The sequence below is a fragment of the Humulus lupulus genome, chromosome 1 (genome assembly GCF_963169125.1).
Source record: "Humulus lupulus chromosome 1, drHumLupu1.1, whole genome shotgun sequence".
Taxonomy (NCBI): Eukaryota; Viridiplantae; Streptophyta; class Magnoliopsida; order Rosales; family Cannabaceae; genus Humulus; species Humulus lupulus.
Genome location: NC_084793.1, coordinates 121,236,561 through 121,253,422, shown reverse-complemented (window position 1 = coordinate 121,253,422; position 16,862 = coordinate 121,236,561). Strand labels below are relative to the sequence as shown.

At 35.6% G+C, this 16,862-nt stretch overlaps 1 protein-coding gene across 1 annotated transcript; it reads right to left on the bottom strand.

Annotated features, from left to right (window-relative positions):
• Nucleotides 1–2,193: 2,193 nt before the first annotated feature.
• On the bottom strand, nucleotides 2,194–5,212 carry LOC133797416 (ferredoxin--nitrite reductase, chloroplastic). The gene is made up of 4 exons (XM_062235313.1): nucleotides 4,702–5,212; nucleotides 4,175–4,529; nucleotides 3,382–3,670; nucleotides 2,194–3,189 (listed from the first exon to the last, which is right to left on the bottom strand). The coding sequence occupies exons 1-4, from the start codon at nucleotides 5,063–5,065 to the stop codon at nucleotides 2,452–2,454; spliced, it is 1,746 nt and encodes a 581-aa protein (XP_062091297.1). The 5' UTR covers nucleotides 5,066–5,212; the 3' UTR covers nucleotides 2,194–2,451.
• Nucleotides 5,213–16,862: the final 11,650 nt, after the last annotated feature.

The following is a 16,862-nucleotide window of genomic DNA, read 5'->3' as shown; positions in this document are numbered from 1 at the left end:
AATTTTTCCTTCCTAAAAGTCAAGATACAAACAAAGCCTTAAACTATTTATTTCCATTTATCCAGGTTTTTCTTGGGAAATATCAATTAAAATCAATATTATTTGACTGTTGGTGTAACAATGTGGTTGGGAGCCATGTTTATCCTCGATATATCTGGATATTTTGGGGATATATAGGTAGTTACCGACTTTTTTTTGCCATAACATATTTTGAATAATTTATTTTAAAAAATCACATTTTACATGAATCAACAGCTCATATGTTCATTTTTTAATTTTTTTTTAATCAAAATCATCTTTGATTAAAAAAGAGAGCAATGTGTTTCATTACAAATGTCGTTCTTCGGTGATTTTAGTGGTATATAAATATATATATTTGGAAGACTTCTCAATGGTTACTAGTCATAGATGGGTACTAACAATTATGATAATTTGATAACATAGTTTCTTGGTATAGCAAGTCACCAATAGGTAAAAAAAAAATTTCTACATTAATTTCGAATTTAGTTATTTTTCTTTTGCCATAATTAATGTTGTGTCCAACCAATGAGAGACACTAGCTATATTTAAAAATTGACATGTATTTGAAAAATGAAAAGTTTACAATATTATATTTTCATAATAAATACATTTTTTTCATCAGGTAAATCTTCTAAAAATTTGAAAAATCAAAATTTATTTATAGAAATATTAATTAAAAACTATAAATATGGACCATTGATCTTAATCTAATGGTTAATATTAAAGTAACTATTTATGGGTAGTAACCATTAAGAGTGCACCCATATATATATATATATATATATTTATAGAAGACTTGTTAAGTAACAATTAAGAAGAAGTGAGAATATATTGAGTTGGTATAGCAAGTCACTAAGAGGTAAATTTTTTTTTCTACATTTATTTCGAATTTAGTTATTCTTTTTTCCATAAGTAATGATGTTTTCAACCAATAAAAGACGTTCGTTATATTTAGAAATTGACATGCATTTGAAAAATGAAAAATTTACAATATTATATTTTCATAATAAATACACATTTTTCATCAAGTAATATTTTCAAAATTTTGAAAAAATTAAAATTTATTTTTAGAAATATTAATTAACAACTATAAATATGGATCGTTGATCTTAATCCAATGATTAATATTAAAGTAACCATCCATGAGGAGTAACCATTAAGAGTGCACCCAAATATATATATATATAGAGAAATTTTAGTATCAAGTTAGCCCAAATGAGTAGGAGTGTTTCTGTTTTTGGCATGTAGGGAAATTGTAACCCAAATTTTTTTATATGATATTATACATTATAGCTATTGCAGGCATCCTGCCAGTTTTCGGGAAAATTTGAATAACTTATGATACTCAAAACAGGATTCAAACAGTCTATTGCACACGTATCTTTTTTTTATACGCATGCAACTAACTATTTTGAACTTTTGTTTTTTATTCATATTTACAAAAATAAAAAATAACAACTTCTAGTGAGATACTTATTAAAACTACAATATACATTATCATATACAAACATGTCGAAAGAACGAAGACATGGTAAAGTAACCTTTATTTAATTGCTATCTTCCTCAACGAGAAAGAAAAACATATTATTTATTACATTCTTTACCAATTACGATCTTTCTTATTATGGTGCATTTCTTTTTTCTTTTTTTAAGTTAAAATTATTTAGCTTGATTCCTCCACAAACAAAAAATGTGATTATTATTATTTTGTCACATGATTATCATTTATATTTATATCGAAAATTTCTAATTTCTATTTTACTTCTATTTGTAATAATTAATTTATATAATTTTGTCCAAAATAATAATTAAATGATATAAAATATCATTATTATTATTATTATTATTATTTTATTTTTATTAATTTTGTATAAGTAGCAAGTTAATCTATAAACAAGAAGTAAATTATTATAAACTAAAATATAACAATAAAATAAATACATTATTAACACTTAACTTAATCTTAGTGTAATTGTTGATTTTATTGAGTTTCTACAAATTTTATCAAAATATATTATATTTTTAGATAAATGTATGTCATATGCATGAATTTTCTTGAAATTTCTTCCTATATCGAATTTTCATAATCGAAGATATTTTCATCTAACATGGATATTTTCTTCCTTGATTGAAAGTAAATTACTCTCAAATTATGTTAAAAATATTCTGACGTTAAAATAAATAACATTTTTATTATTCTCAATCACTTTAAAAATTACAGTTTTATTTTAAGAAAAAAAAACTTGGTTTCAATATCCTACTTTACATGCATAAGAAGCTTCAATCAGGGTCAATACAACAAAACGAGTGAAGTTGTTAATAAATACCCAGTGCTCTTCCTCCTCTCTACTCTCTGAGGGTTGAGGCCTTTGATGAAAATTCCTGAACTTGGTAGAAGACCACCACCAAATATTACTAGTCAAGTTTGAATCACTCCTCTCCTTCTTCCCTCTCCCTCGGAACGGCCCCAAAATGGTTGATCAAAAGGTCCACAACCACTGGCACCAAGTCCTTACAAGGGACACCTTTCTTGTGAAGTTCTCCCAAATGTGAGTCGCTCCCTATTCTCCCTCCCAAGAAAACATCAGCCCCTTCACAAATTTTCCCATTCTCATCCCTTGCCATGCACCCCATAAAACCAATATCAGCCACCTGAACTTGCCCACAAGTGTTCGGACAACCGGTCCAATGCATCCTCACTGCCCGAGTCACTGACACTTGCCTTTGCACTTCCTCAGTCACCTTCAAGGCTCTGGCCTTTGTCTCAATGATAGCTTGGCCACAGAACTGGTTGCCAGTGCAGGCCACCAACCCCTTCATGAGAATTGGTGGCTCTGGTGAAAATCTTTTTAGAAGAGGCTCTTTAAGCAAAGAGTCGAGCTTTGCATTCTCAATGTTAGGAATAATGATGTTCTGCTCTACAGTGAGGCGGAGTTCCCCTGTACCATACTCATCGGCTAGACGAGCTAGTTCATCCATATCATCTGCTTGGACTCGGCCAACAGGAATATGCACACCCACATAGCTTAGGCCTTCCTGTTTCTGTGGATGAACTCCTAGATAATCTCTCCTCTCCCATTGCTTCTCAATAAGATCCTCAGGAGAGGCTCTCTCTAGTGTCTGCCCAGGCATTCTCTTCTCTACCTCTGACCTGAATCCTTCTACTCCCTGCATTTACATAAGCGAACCACATAAACTTGCCTGGCTTATTTGAGAAACTATTTTAGAAAATACAAGACCACTTTCAATTATGACTTGAAGAATTTTGGATTCTAGTAAAAACTTTTTTTTACTGTGAGGGATGGAATGGAATATAATGGAATGGAATATAAAGTTCATAATGAACAATAGACCACTCACAAGTTCGTCGATCAACCACATCATTCTAGTCTTTTGTCTGTTGCCTCTGGTGCCAAGATCTCTATAGGCCTCGAGTACTGCTTTGCAAACAGGGATAATATCATCTGCAGATACCCAGGCATCAAGAGGAATTGCCTCTTCACACCGTTTGGGACTGAAAAAGCCTCCCACAAGCAAATTGAATCCAAATCGTCCATCTTTAGTGGCAGGCATGTAAGCAAGATCATTGATGTGAGGGTGCTCAAAAAGATCATGGGTGCCCACAACACAAACATTCCACTTCCTTGGCCTGCATATAAACATAAAACTAACATTAATAGGTGCTGTAAAGAAACTCAATATACACTTTTGAAAGCTCAAGTGACTCAGATACTCATGCAAATTTATCTACTTGCTAAATTAAGAAACTTCAGTATACCAGCCTAAACCAAACATGGCTCATTCCGAAAATAAATCAACAAGAAAATAGGCTTAACATCTTTATCTGAAAAGCACACAACAATTAGAGATTCATAATTTAGAAATTAAATGTGGCATTTACAATGTCAGCCTTAGTCAACAGACTGCAAGCAGTAAAGCACCACAGCAACCAACATTGACAACAAGAAGTCCAAGCCCAAATTCTAAAACTCATCTATCAAGTACAGTCCAGCACCAGCACCAAAAAAAAATATATAAAAGTGAGTATTAGACACAGCTGATAGATTGTTCACTAAACCTGAAAAATGTTGCATGAGAAAGAACAAGAGAGTAATTTAATTTTTCTTGTGTGCAGAAGACTTAAAGTACTCACAAGTTAGTGACGGTTGGATTGCCACGAAAGTTAGCAGTGATATGTTGGGATAACAAGTTTGTGTAAGGTCTTGTATCAACAATCTCATCTGGGTCAACTCCAGCAAGAGGATTTCCTACCGGGTTTCTCACATTATCCATGCCACTCTGCAGGCTTGTCAAGCCAACCTCAGCTAGACCCTTAAGAATATCTGGGACATCAGGCAAAACCACTCCACGAATTTGCCAATTTTGCCTTGTTGTCACATCTGCACAACCGTCCTTTCCATATTTTCTTATCACACTAGCTAAGTACCTTGTTTGAGCACTTGTTGTAACACCATTTGGTAGCTTCAACCTCATCATAAATCTACCATCTGATCAACACATCATTCAAAGAATATTATATTAAAAAATTTACACTAACTCCATAAACAAACTCAACAAGATGTCAAAAGCTAAATCAGCCTGAAGATTTGAATCGAGTCAACTAAACCAAAAATTGAAAAAAAAAAATTATGGAGAATCAAAGAGAAATGTGACACTTACACTGATGCTTTCTCCTGTGAAAGAGACCAAGCCACTTTAGCCTGACATCAATATCATCCTTGGTACTCTTATCCTTGTCAATCTCCTCCATTGACATCTTGGCAAGGTCCTCAATTCCATTATCCATGAAAAGCTTCATGGGCTCTTTCTCAATCTTCACCTTCTCTTGAGGATTAATACCTTGCCTGAACTTCTCCTTCAAAACCCAGAACCCATCTTTCTCCTCCACTCTGGGCTCCAGTCTCGAGGCATCAACTTCCACCGGGGCCGGCGGTGCCGCCGCCGGAGTGGTGGCGTGGAGCCTTGTTTTGTGGGAAGAAGAAGACAGGGGAAGCGATAAACAGCGAACAGAAAGCGATGACATGGTGAAGAAAGATTGAGAATTTGAGCAGAGAAAGTAAAGAAAAGGAAAGGTGGTGGTGTTTTATGGTTTGGCAAGAGAAAAGGGTAAGACGGGTTGGCATTTTTGTAGGCTGAGGAGAGAGGTTTAGGAGGAGGGGAGAAGAGGGACACAAAGAAGCTCTTGGGTGATTCTAAAGGTCACCCTTTTTTTTATAGCAAAGGTTCAAACTTGCGAACGTGGAATTTCTATTTCATCTTGACGGCGGATTGTGTGTTTTCACCGTTGCTGTCAGTTTATCTCTTCCACAATTACCAACCAACTATTCATCACATTTCTTTTTTTGGTTTCTTCAGATTATTGTTTTTTTTTTCTTTTCTGTCCTTTTTATATACTTGTTAATTTGTTTTGTGTCCTCTATTCATTTTTTTATTCTGGTTTTGTCCTTACATAGACCAACGTGGGTCTGACCAACATGTACCACATGAATTGAATGGTAAAGTATTTTCTGCCACCAAGTTGTTTCTATATATCAAATTATAAATAAACAATAATCTTTTTGTTTTTGGAAGTATTAAAATTTTATAACAATATTTTTATGAAGTAATGTTTGGTTTTTATTTATTTCTAAAAGCATTAGAGGGGAAAAAACAACATTGGTTATTTAGAAACTATGTATAAGAAGATATTACTCAGTTAAAATTTCATAAATATACAATAACCTTAAATCATAAAATATTATTTAGTATTTCCACCACCACCCAATATTTAACACTAAAAAACACTATTACTTTTTCCTTTAAGAAAAAAAAAACTATTACTTTTTGTCTGTAATAGTAGAAATTAAAGGGCAAGTTGATGGCACAGCATGACACGTATATTCGGTGAAGTTTCCTTCCCATCCAACCAAGAGTCACAAACCCAATTATCTTATTGTTTATACAAGGATAATAATAATAAAAAGAAAATCATAATAAATTAAGTAATGAAATAAAAGACATCAAGTCCCCACTTCTCAATTTCGACCCGCCGCAAATAGATGCAGCCAGCCACTCTCCTCCCTTGATTTTTTTTCCATTCTACCTTTGCCTTCCTATGTACTTTCCCTCTGTTTTTATTTTTCTACACTCATTCACTGAATCTCACCTCATCTTTATAAATTCAAAGAAATATACCAAAACCAAACAACTGATATATTATTAAATGTTTCCACTTTGTTAAGACTTATTTATATATATATATATTAGTCAGGTATATTACGTTTGTTTAATTTTAAAATTATAAATATAGTTTATAATTTTAATAAAAATTAGTTTATTATTTTTTTTTAAATTTATATAATAAAATAAATTATAGTTTTATGGTATATATAAATATTTATGTGAATAGTCTATATATATAACATCTAAATACAATATTAATATAAATATATATTTACATGGCTTCATGACATATATATAAAATACAATAATATTTTAAAAAAATTAATAATATAAATAAAATAAGAAGAAAAAAAAGTCTGTAAACAGTAATACACATACATCAACTATTTTTTGTTTCTAATGTATCTCACAATGTCCTTTGGTGAATTTGATGAAGAAAAAGAGCTCAAATTACTTAATAAAAAATAAACTATCACACAAATTTATAAGAAAAAAAATTATATGTATGACTTTATTATTTTTAAATAAATATGATTTAATTGTTTAAATTATTATAAATTATCTTAAAAATATTATATTTTAATTAATTAATTAATTAATTTTTGTTTAAGTTTATATTTATTCTAGTTTTTTAATTTGTCAATGACAATAAAAGACTATATATTTTATGTTTAATATAATATTAAGTTTAAGTTTAATTAAATTTTATTTAAGTTATTAAATATATTGTTTTATTATTTTTAAATAATTATCATCATAAACTATCTAAAAAAATATCATATTTTAATTTGTTTAATTATTTATTTATTTTATTTTATTTAAGTTTAAGTCATGTTTACCATATACTGTTGAATATAAGAATATTCCATTAAAGTTTAACGAAAAAAATAAAAAACTGTTAAGACCAAGAATTTTCGTTATCTACACACTTTTTATATATAATATGTAAAAATAACGTGCAATGCACGTTTGCTTAATTTTAAAGTTATAAACATGCTTATTCAAACATGTATTTATTTTTATTAGTTTTTTATTATAATATAAATTTTAAATAAATAAACAACATCATAAAAATAAATAAAATATGTTTAATATATTGTATGACATAAATGTATTACAAAAAATCAGGGCAAAACATTGTCTATAATTTTAATAAAAACTTATTCACTTTTTTTTCAATATATAATAGAATGAATTACAGTTTTATATTACATATAAATATTTATATCAATAATATCTATATATATGATATCTCAACACAATATTGACATAGATATATATTTACATGACTACATTACATATATATAAATTACAATAATATTTTAAAATGAATTAATAATAGAATAAAATAAAATAAGAATAGAAAAAGTCAAAGTGTGGCGTAGTATACATGCATCAACTATTTTTAGCTTCTAATATAACTCACAATGTCATTTTTGGTGAATTTGATGAAGAAAAAGAGCTTCAATCACTTAATAAAAAATAAACTATTACACAAATTTATAAGATCAAAAAAAATGATATGTATGTCTTTATTATTTTTAAATAAATATGATTTAATTATTTAAATTATCATAAAATATCTTTAAAATATCATATTTTAATTAATTAAATAATTAATTTTTGTTTAAATTTACGTTTGTTCTAGTTTTTGAATTTGGCAGTGACAACAAGAGATTATATATTATATATTTAATATAATATTAATACTATAGATGGATTTTAAAAGTTCATTGCTTGCTTTTTAAAAAAAAAAAAGAAGTTTGTTTCTAGTTGATAATAGATTATACTATGTTATATGTTTAATATGATATTATTCTAATACGTGAAGTTTAAGTTTAATTAAATTTTATTTAAGTTATAAAACGTATGATTTTATTATTTTTAAATAATTGTCATTGTAAAATATCTCAAAAAATATCATATTTTAATTTGATATGAAACTTCTCTCATCCGGGCATACGGAACCTCCGCACCCTACGATTTTTTAATTTTTTTATAAATCCTTCAAATTGGCAGTTTTTTCATTTAATATTATATATATATTAAAATTCTGTAACGTTCTGAGTGACAGCTTTTTTCATTTGAATAATTTTTTTGGTTTTTTATTTCAAATTACAATTTTGGACGTTACATGTCCAAATCTGAGTGGACTATTCTTTTGAACCGTACAGACCTGGTCGGTCTTTGGGCTACATTTTTTGGGTTTTGGATTACAAAAATGCTAATTTATATATTTTGGCTCTCAAATTTCTCATTTTCTTTATTTCTTTTTAAGCTTTGTTTCTTTTCTTTTTCTTATTTGTGATTGTCTTCATCGACAACATCTTGGTGTACTCCAGTTCAGAGGCAGAGCACGAACGACATCTCCGACAAGTCTTGCAGAAATTGAGAGAGCATCGGTTGTATGCCAAGTTTAAGAAGTGTGAGTTCTGGTTACCAGAAGTGACATTCCTTGGACACATTGTTGGTGAAAATTGGATTAAGGTGGATCCAGCTAAGGTAGAGGCAGTGAGAGATTGGCCAAGGCCAAGGAATGCCTCAGAGGTTAGGAGCTTCCTTGGATTAGCAGGTTATTACAGACAGTTTGTGGAAGGGTTCTCGAAGATTGCTTCACCGATGACAGAATTGACACGGAAGAATTTGAAGTTCGTTTGGTCAGACAAATGTGAGGATAGCTTCTAGGAATTGAAGCGATGGCTAATTACTGCTCCAGTGTTGAGTCTTCCTTTGGAGGGAGGGAGATTTGTGGTATACTGTGATGCATCTAGGTTAGGATTGGGATGTGTGTTGATGCAGAATGAGAAGGTTATTGCTTATGCGTCATGGCAACTGAAGGAGTATGAGCAGCGGTACCCTACCCATGACCTAGAATTGGCAGCAGTGGTATTTGCACTAAAATTTTGGCGACATTATCTATATGGGGAGAAGTGAGAGATATACATCGATCATAAGAGCTTGAAGTATTTCTTCACCCAGAAGGACCTGAATATGAGGCAGAGGTAGAGGCGTTGGCTAGAGTTGGTGAAGGACTATGATTGTGATATTCTTTACCACCCAGGAAAAGCCAATGTGGTGGTAGATATGTTGAGTCGGAGGGGCCCAGGACAGTTGTTTAGCTCTGCACATATATCGAGAGAGTTGGTAGAGGAGATGTCCAAAGTGAGGATAGAGCTAGTTATGGGCCGATTGGCCAATATCACTTTACAGACGACCCTTCTGGAGAGGGTTACATGGTTGATTCATCATTATAGGAGGTTAAAGGGAATGTCCTAGCTGGGACAACTAAGGATTATTCCATTTCAGAGGTTGGTTTGCTACGGTACAAGGGTCGAATTTATGTCCCGATAGATGTGGGTATTAGATAAGAGATACTGGATGAATCTCATAGTACACCGTACTCACTCCATCCAGGCACCACCAAGATGTACCATAATCTATGGATGTTATATTGGTGGCTTGGAATGAAGAAAGATGTAGTGGAGTACGTAGCCAAGTGTTTAACCTGTCAGCAGGTGAAGGCTGAGGATCAGCAACCTGTGGAGTTGCTACAGTCTTTGGGTACTCCTGAGTGGAAATGAGAAAACATTACTTTGGATTTTGTGGGAGGTTTACCCAGGACAGTGGGGCTACATAATTCAATGTGGGTGATAGTAGACAGATACACCAAGTCAGCTCACTTTCTGCCAGTGAAGACAACGTATATTGTTGATCAGTATGTGGAGCTGTATGTGAGGGAGATTGTACGTCTCCATGGGGTTCCCAAGTCGATAGTATCAGATCGGGATCCTATATTTACCTCCAAGTTTTGGGGTAGTTTTGCAGAAGGCTATGGAGACTCAGTTGAAGTTCAGTATGACCTTTAATCCTTAGACTGATGGACAGTTTGAGAAAACGATTCAGGTATTGGAAGACATGCCCAAAGCATGTGTGATATACATTGAGGGGTCTTGGGGTAAGTACCTCCAGTTGATTGAGTTTCCATATAACAACAATTATCAGTCAACGATTGGAGTAGCCCCATACGAGATGTTATATGGAAGGAGGTGTAGATCGCCCATTCATTGGGATGAGATGGGTGAGAGGAAGTATTTGGGACCAGAGATGGTTTAGAAGTCCAATGAGGCTATCGAGAAGATCCGAGCTCGAATGCTCGCTTCGCAGAGCAGACATAAGAGCTACGCTGATCCTAAGTGTAGGGATGTGGAGTTCTAGGTAGGGGACCACGTATTTCTGCGAGTCTCACCACTGCGGGGGGTGAGAAGGTTTGGGAAAACTGAGCCCTAGATTCATAGGACCATTTGAGATCCTGGAGAGGATTGGGCAGGTGGCCTATAGATTGGCACTGCCACCATCATTATCAGGGGTTCACAACATATTCCACATTTCTATGCTTCGAAAGTACATCTCAGATATGACTCATGTGTTAAAGTATGAGGACTTGGATTTGTAGACAGATTTGTCATATGAATAGCGACCGGTTCAAGTCCTAGAGAGGAAAGACAAGATTCTATGGAACAAGACGTTTCCTCTAGTCAAAGATTATGGAGGAATAGCAAGGTCGAGGAAGCGACCTGGGAGCTTGAGTCATCAATGCAGGATCAGTATCCTGAGTTATTCAGGTAATTTCGAGGACAAAATTCTCAGTAGGAGGGAATAGTTGTAACGACCCAAAGTTTCTAATAAGGCTTAGGGCCTTGATTAGCGTGCCATGAGGGTATAAATGCTATATGTATGTTTAATTGGTTAAATGCATGATTACATGAAATGCATGATTGATATGATTATATGAATATGTAATATGCATGTGTTACGAGTACTAGATATGCTTGTGGGTCCTTTATAGCTTATAAGGGCATATTTGTAATTTTGGCCCGTTGGGGGCATAAATGTGATTATATGTGATAAATGGTTGAGACCACATTATTATGTGGATATATTTGCATTATATGGCTCGAGACAGTCCTAGTGAGCAGAATAGTGAAATAGTCACAGCTGGGTTTAATACCCGGCTCAGGGGGAGCCTAGAGGTATTTTGGGATTTATTAGATATTGAATAAGTATCTGGTAATTAAGTGGATACGACGGGATTAATTGGATAATAGTAGGAACAATTGAGGAATTAGCGGGAATTGGGAGCAGAATGACCATTTTACCCCTTAGTACTCGTAGAAGATTAATAGGCTTAAAGGGGCAAAATACTCTTTTGTTTAAGCAAGAGATATACTCTGAAGTGTTGGAAGTAAGTTGAAACTTCAGGAAACATCTCACATTCTCCCTTTCCCTCTCTCTCACGATTTCTCACTCTCCCTTTCTCTATACTTTGAAGCTAAGGAAAAAGGGAAGAAGAGCTTAGGCTCTAAGCTGGGAATTTTGGAAGGAAATTGAAGGAGAAGGGCTTGAGCTGCTGAAGGAAAGGGGCTGGGACTTAAGCTCAAAGATTGAAGGTTGTAGCTGAGGGTTTAGCAGCTATTTGAGGTAAGGATTTTTGTTTAGTTTCATTTAAGAATTCGGGTTTATAGAATTAGTTGATTGAGGTTTCTAGGTGATAAATTGTAAGTAATTTCAGTAGAGCTTGTTGAGTTATTATATGCCTAAAATATGTGATTTAAGGTCTTAAATTCGTAGCTAAGTTTTTTTTTATTGGGAGGTTTGTTAAAGTTAAATTTTGAGAAAATTGGCTGGGAAGGATGTTGTGGAAACCCAGAAATTCTGGGTGCGAGGGGGGGCGCCGCGGCCTGCATGCCCAGATGGCCTTGGATGGCTCTCTATCTTGAGGGCGCGCCACGACCTTAGGGGGCAAGTTGCGGCCTGCCTCCCCCTGAAGCTTGAAGATTGAGTCTCTGACTTGGGGGCGCGTCGCGACCCTTAGGGTCAAGTCACAGCCCTCCTAGGGTTTTTTGCCTTAGGTTGGTTTCTATGATTGGTAAGGCTCGGGGGTTCGAACCTAGGCGCTCAGGACAATTTGTACTACCAGTTTAGTAGAAATCGAGGTCCCAAAAGCTATTTTTTGTCTCCTAAGTAATTGTTTGGATTAGAAATTAATGATCACCCATTGATTCTGTGACTAGGTTTATCGCTAAGGCTCCGGACTAAGGATCATGCTCGAGACCATTCTTAATATGCAGCTCGAGAATTCAAGGTAAGAAAATTGTACCCTTGTGTGACTATGTTGGGACTGAGATTCCTTGTATCTGAGTATATGTGTTGAGTAACTGTGATGTTGTTATGAAAAACATGAAATGAACAACTTAAGATAGTCGAGGCTGATGATTTGCGAACAGGACGCGGCTCGGCCACTGTTAGTCGGGGTCAGCTAGATAAACAAAGGACTCAGCCTAAGCGAGCCGAATTCAGTTGAGTAAACAGAGGGCTCGGCCTAAGGGCGCCAACCCTGAGCACTTGTATATTGGTTGAGATATATTTCTGAATGTACATGTTTACTATTATCTGTTTGATGCTTACAATTTGTTGAGCTTTTGAATGACTGTCTTATGATTGATTGGATGCTATTAGTGATTATGTATTTGCTGTTTTGGTTTTCTTGCTGGGCTTTGGCTCACGGGTGCTACATGGTGCAGGTAAAGGCAAGGGTAAGCTGGACCAACCATGAGTTGGAGAGCTCTGGGGGTGAGGTGTACATCATCATCTGCTTGTCCACCACGGCGGAGGGAAAGTACAGGGACAAAGCCTAAAACTTGTATTTTTCCATTAGAGTGGCCACTTGTTGTATATAACTTTTGAGAATTATAAATTTGTCTCTTAAACCCATTTTTTTGGGATCCCATGTACCAAATGCCTATTTTAATGAAAATTAAATGCTTATGTCCAAAATCTTTTAAACCTAACCTAGTAATTGACCTTAGGATCACATTACTATTCAAACGACTTGATTAGCAAGTCTTGCACTATTTTAAAACACATAGTGTAACGGTCTTGGTTATCCAGGGCGTTACAGTACTGAAGCCAGCGAACATGTAAAGTGGTTGAACTCAGCGGGGCAAGTTTATAAAAAGAAATATGAGGAATTAGGGCAAGTGCTTGAGAGACCGCGCCTATCTATTGAGAAGTCACCATTCCTTGAGATAAAGAAATTGCCTAATCACATACAGTATGCGTATTTGGGTGAGAACAACACACTACCGGTTATTATTTCTGCTTCGTTGTCTACTATGGAAGAAAAGAAGCTACTTAGGGTGTTGAGGGCTCACAAGCTAGCTATTGGATGGACTTCGGCGGATATTAAGGGTATTAGCCCTTCAATAGTGATGCACCATATATTAAAAAAGGATGATAATAAGCCTAGTATTGATGCTCAGAAGAGGCTTAATCCTTCGATGAAGGAGGTGGTAAGGAAGGAAATCCTTAAATGGTTGGATGCAGGGTGATTTACCCAATATTTAATAGTGCATGGGTTAGTCATGTTTAGGGTGTCTCGAAGAAAGGTGGTATGATAGTGGCTAGGAACGATGATAATAAATTGATTCCAACTCATACGGTGACGGGGTGGAGAATTTGTATTGACCGTAAACTGAATAAGGCAACCAGGAAGGACCATTTCCCCTTGCCTTTTGTCGATCAGATGTTGGACAGATTAGCAGGCCATCCTTATTACTGTTTCTTGGATGGGTATTTGGGGTGCCATCAAATTCTCATTGCACTGGAGGACCAAGAAAAGACCACCTTCACGTGCCCCTATGGAACATTTGCATTTCTAAGAATGATGTTTGGGTTGTGTAACGCTCCAACAACATTTCAGATATGTATGATGTCTATCTTCTTAGACATGGTGGAAAAGGTATAGAGATTTTCATGGATGACTTTTCAGTCTTTTGGTCCTCTTTTGATGGATGTTTGGATAATTTGGAGAGGAGTCAAACTTTGTATTAAATTGGGAGAAATGTCACTTTATGGTCACTGAAGGATAGTCCTGGGCCATAAGATTTTACGCCATGGTATTGAGGTAGACAAGGCAAAGATATCTACAATAGAAAACTTAACTCCACCAGTGTCTGTTAAGGGGGTTCGTAGTTTTTTGGGCAACACTGGATTCTATAGGAGGTTTATCAAGGACTTTTCAAAGCCCTTATCCACTCTACTCATGAATGGTGTGGTGTTTGACTTTGATGATGAATGTTTAAGGGCATTTAACACGTTGAAGGAGAAATTGGTTTCTGCTCCTATTGTTGTGTCACTGGATTGGGATCTCCCTTTTGAGCTTATGTGTGATGCAAGTGACTATGCAGTGGGAGCGATGTTGGGACAACGTGTAGATAACGTATTCACGACTATTTACTATGCTAGTAGAACTCTTAATGATGCTCAACTTAACTATGCCACCACGGAGAAAGAGTTACTAGCCATAGTATTTGCCTTTGATAAATTCAGACCCTTTCTAATTGGCAATAAGGTAATAGTGTATACAGACCATTCTGCAATAAAATACCTTATGACCAAGAAGGACGCTAAGCCATGCTTGATTCTTTGGGTCTTGTTGCTACAAGAGTTTGATATGGAAATCCGGGACAAAAAGGGGATAGAGAATTTGATAGCAGATCACCTATCAAGGCTAGAGAATGAGAATAAGGCTAGTGGAGTTCAAATTGATGATGGATTTCTGGATGAGAAAATCTTTGCTATGAGTAATGATGAGGCAGTACCTTGGTTTGTTGATTATGTGAACTTTTGGTTGCCTAGGTTCCACCGCCAGGGATGTCGAGACAACAATTAAAGAAATTTTATTCGGAGGTCAAGCATTATTATTGTGAAGAGCCCATTATCTATCGTCACTTTGCAGACCAAGTAATTCGAAGGTGTGTGCCTAAGGAGGAAATGCAATCTATATTGACTCATTGTCACACTTTATAGCGTGGTGGTTATTTTGATGCCACTAGAACAACATCAAAGGTCTTGCAATCAGGATTTTATTGGCCTACACTGTTCAAGGATGCCAATCTATTTGTGAAAACCTATGACTGTTGTCAAAGAACCAGAAATATCTCTAGGAGAGACCAAATGCCTATGACAGGAATCCTAGAGGTGGAATTATTTGATGTGTGGGGGATCAATTTTATGGGGTCGTTCCTGTAATGCCCCAAATTTCCTAATAAGGTCTAGGACCTTGATTAGGAGGCCGGGAGGGCCATAATTGCTTTATTATGATATTTAATGATAATATGCATGTTTAGGTGTATTAAATATGCATGTGAACCCATTTGTGATTAATTGGGTGATTTTCATATTTTGGCCATTTTGGGCATTTTTGGCATATATGTGAAATAGGCGTGGTGCTTTGTTATTATCTGGTTATGCCAGGGTTACCCAGCACAAGACGATCCTAGGAGGTAAGCTAGTGGGAAAGTCACAACGGGATTTAAGCTTGACTTGGAGTAAGTCAAGGGGTATTTAGAGCATTACCGGGTTATTGGGTAATGGGAAGTAACATTTGGTGATAAATTGGGAGTTAGTAAGACCAGGGGGAAATTCTGGAAGTTTTGACTATAATGTCCCCGGGGGTGTTTTCGGGACCCCGAGCATTAGGTTTTATTGGAAGCTACTTAAGCTTGAAGTAACCTTTTAAGAAAATAAAAAGAACGATCTGTACGTTCTTTCTCCCTAAAGTTCCCTTTTCGTTCCCGATCGCATTTTCGAAGGTATCTTGAGTTCTAGGACTCGGAATCAAGCGAGGATTGAGGCATTGCAATCCTAAGGAGAATTAGAAGCTTATTAGCCGGAGGATTTAGTTGGAAACAACTCAATCGGAGGTAATTCAAGTTTAAGTTTTAAGTTTTTAAAAGTCTTTAAGCTTGAATTGGACTTTGTGAATCGTTGGGTTTCTAGTTTGTTTGAACCTTGGGTTTTGGTGGTTTTGGACCATTGGGGAGTTTGGGAACTTTGATTTAATGATTTGGGAATGTTTAGACATGTTTTTGGGAGGTTTTAAAAGGTTAAAACGAAGGAAAAATGGCTGCCCCAAAGTTGGGCCGCGGCCCTGTTCTTGGGCGCCGCGGCCCTTGCTCGATGAAGCAGGTGCCCCAGTTTTGCCTTGCTGGGCGCCGCGGCCCTTGGTGTTGGGCGCCGCGGCGCTTGCTTCTGGTGGTGCTGGGGGCCGCGGCTCAGGGTGCCAGGGCCGCGGCTCAGGCAGGCTTTTGAGCCCGTTTGGGTGTTTTGACCCTGGAAACATGATTTTAGGCCTCGGGATCATTCCTACTACCCGGATTAGTGAGGCTTGATGTCTTGGAGGCTAAGTTTTAGTTCAAGGGTTGGTTTTAGAGCTTGAACTCATTGGATCACCATTTGTGGTTGTGACTAGGTTTACACTAGAGGCTTGGATCAGGATCGTGCTTGTGGCTCATTTGTTGGTAACCTGTGCTTGGACAAAAGGTAAGAAAACTGCACCCCATATGTGACATGCATGGTTATGATTGATGCATGTTGAATGTTTAAATGTAAACATTGATAGCATAACGAATGCTTGGCAATCTTGCCCATTTGCATATGATTATTGCTGAGGCATGCTGGATGATTAAATGTGATGCATGTGATGCACGAGAAACATGTGATTAGGGCATGCCATGAATGATGAATAGGAGATTGGTCAGAGCTTGAGTCTTTGAGTTTGTGCATGATCATAATTATGCCAGCAACTGTTTAGTAAG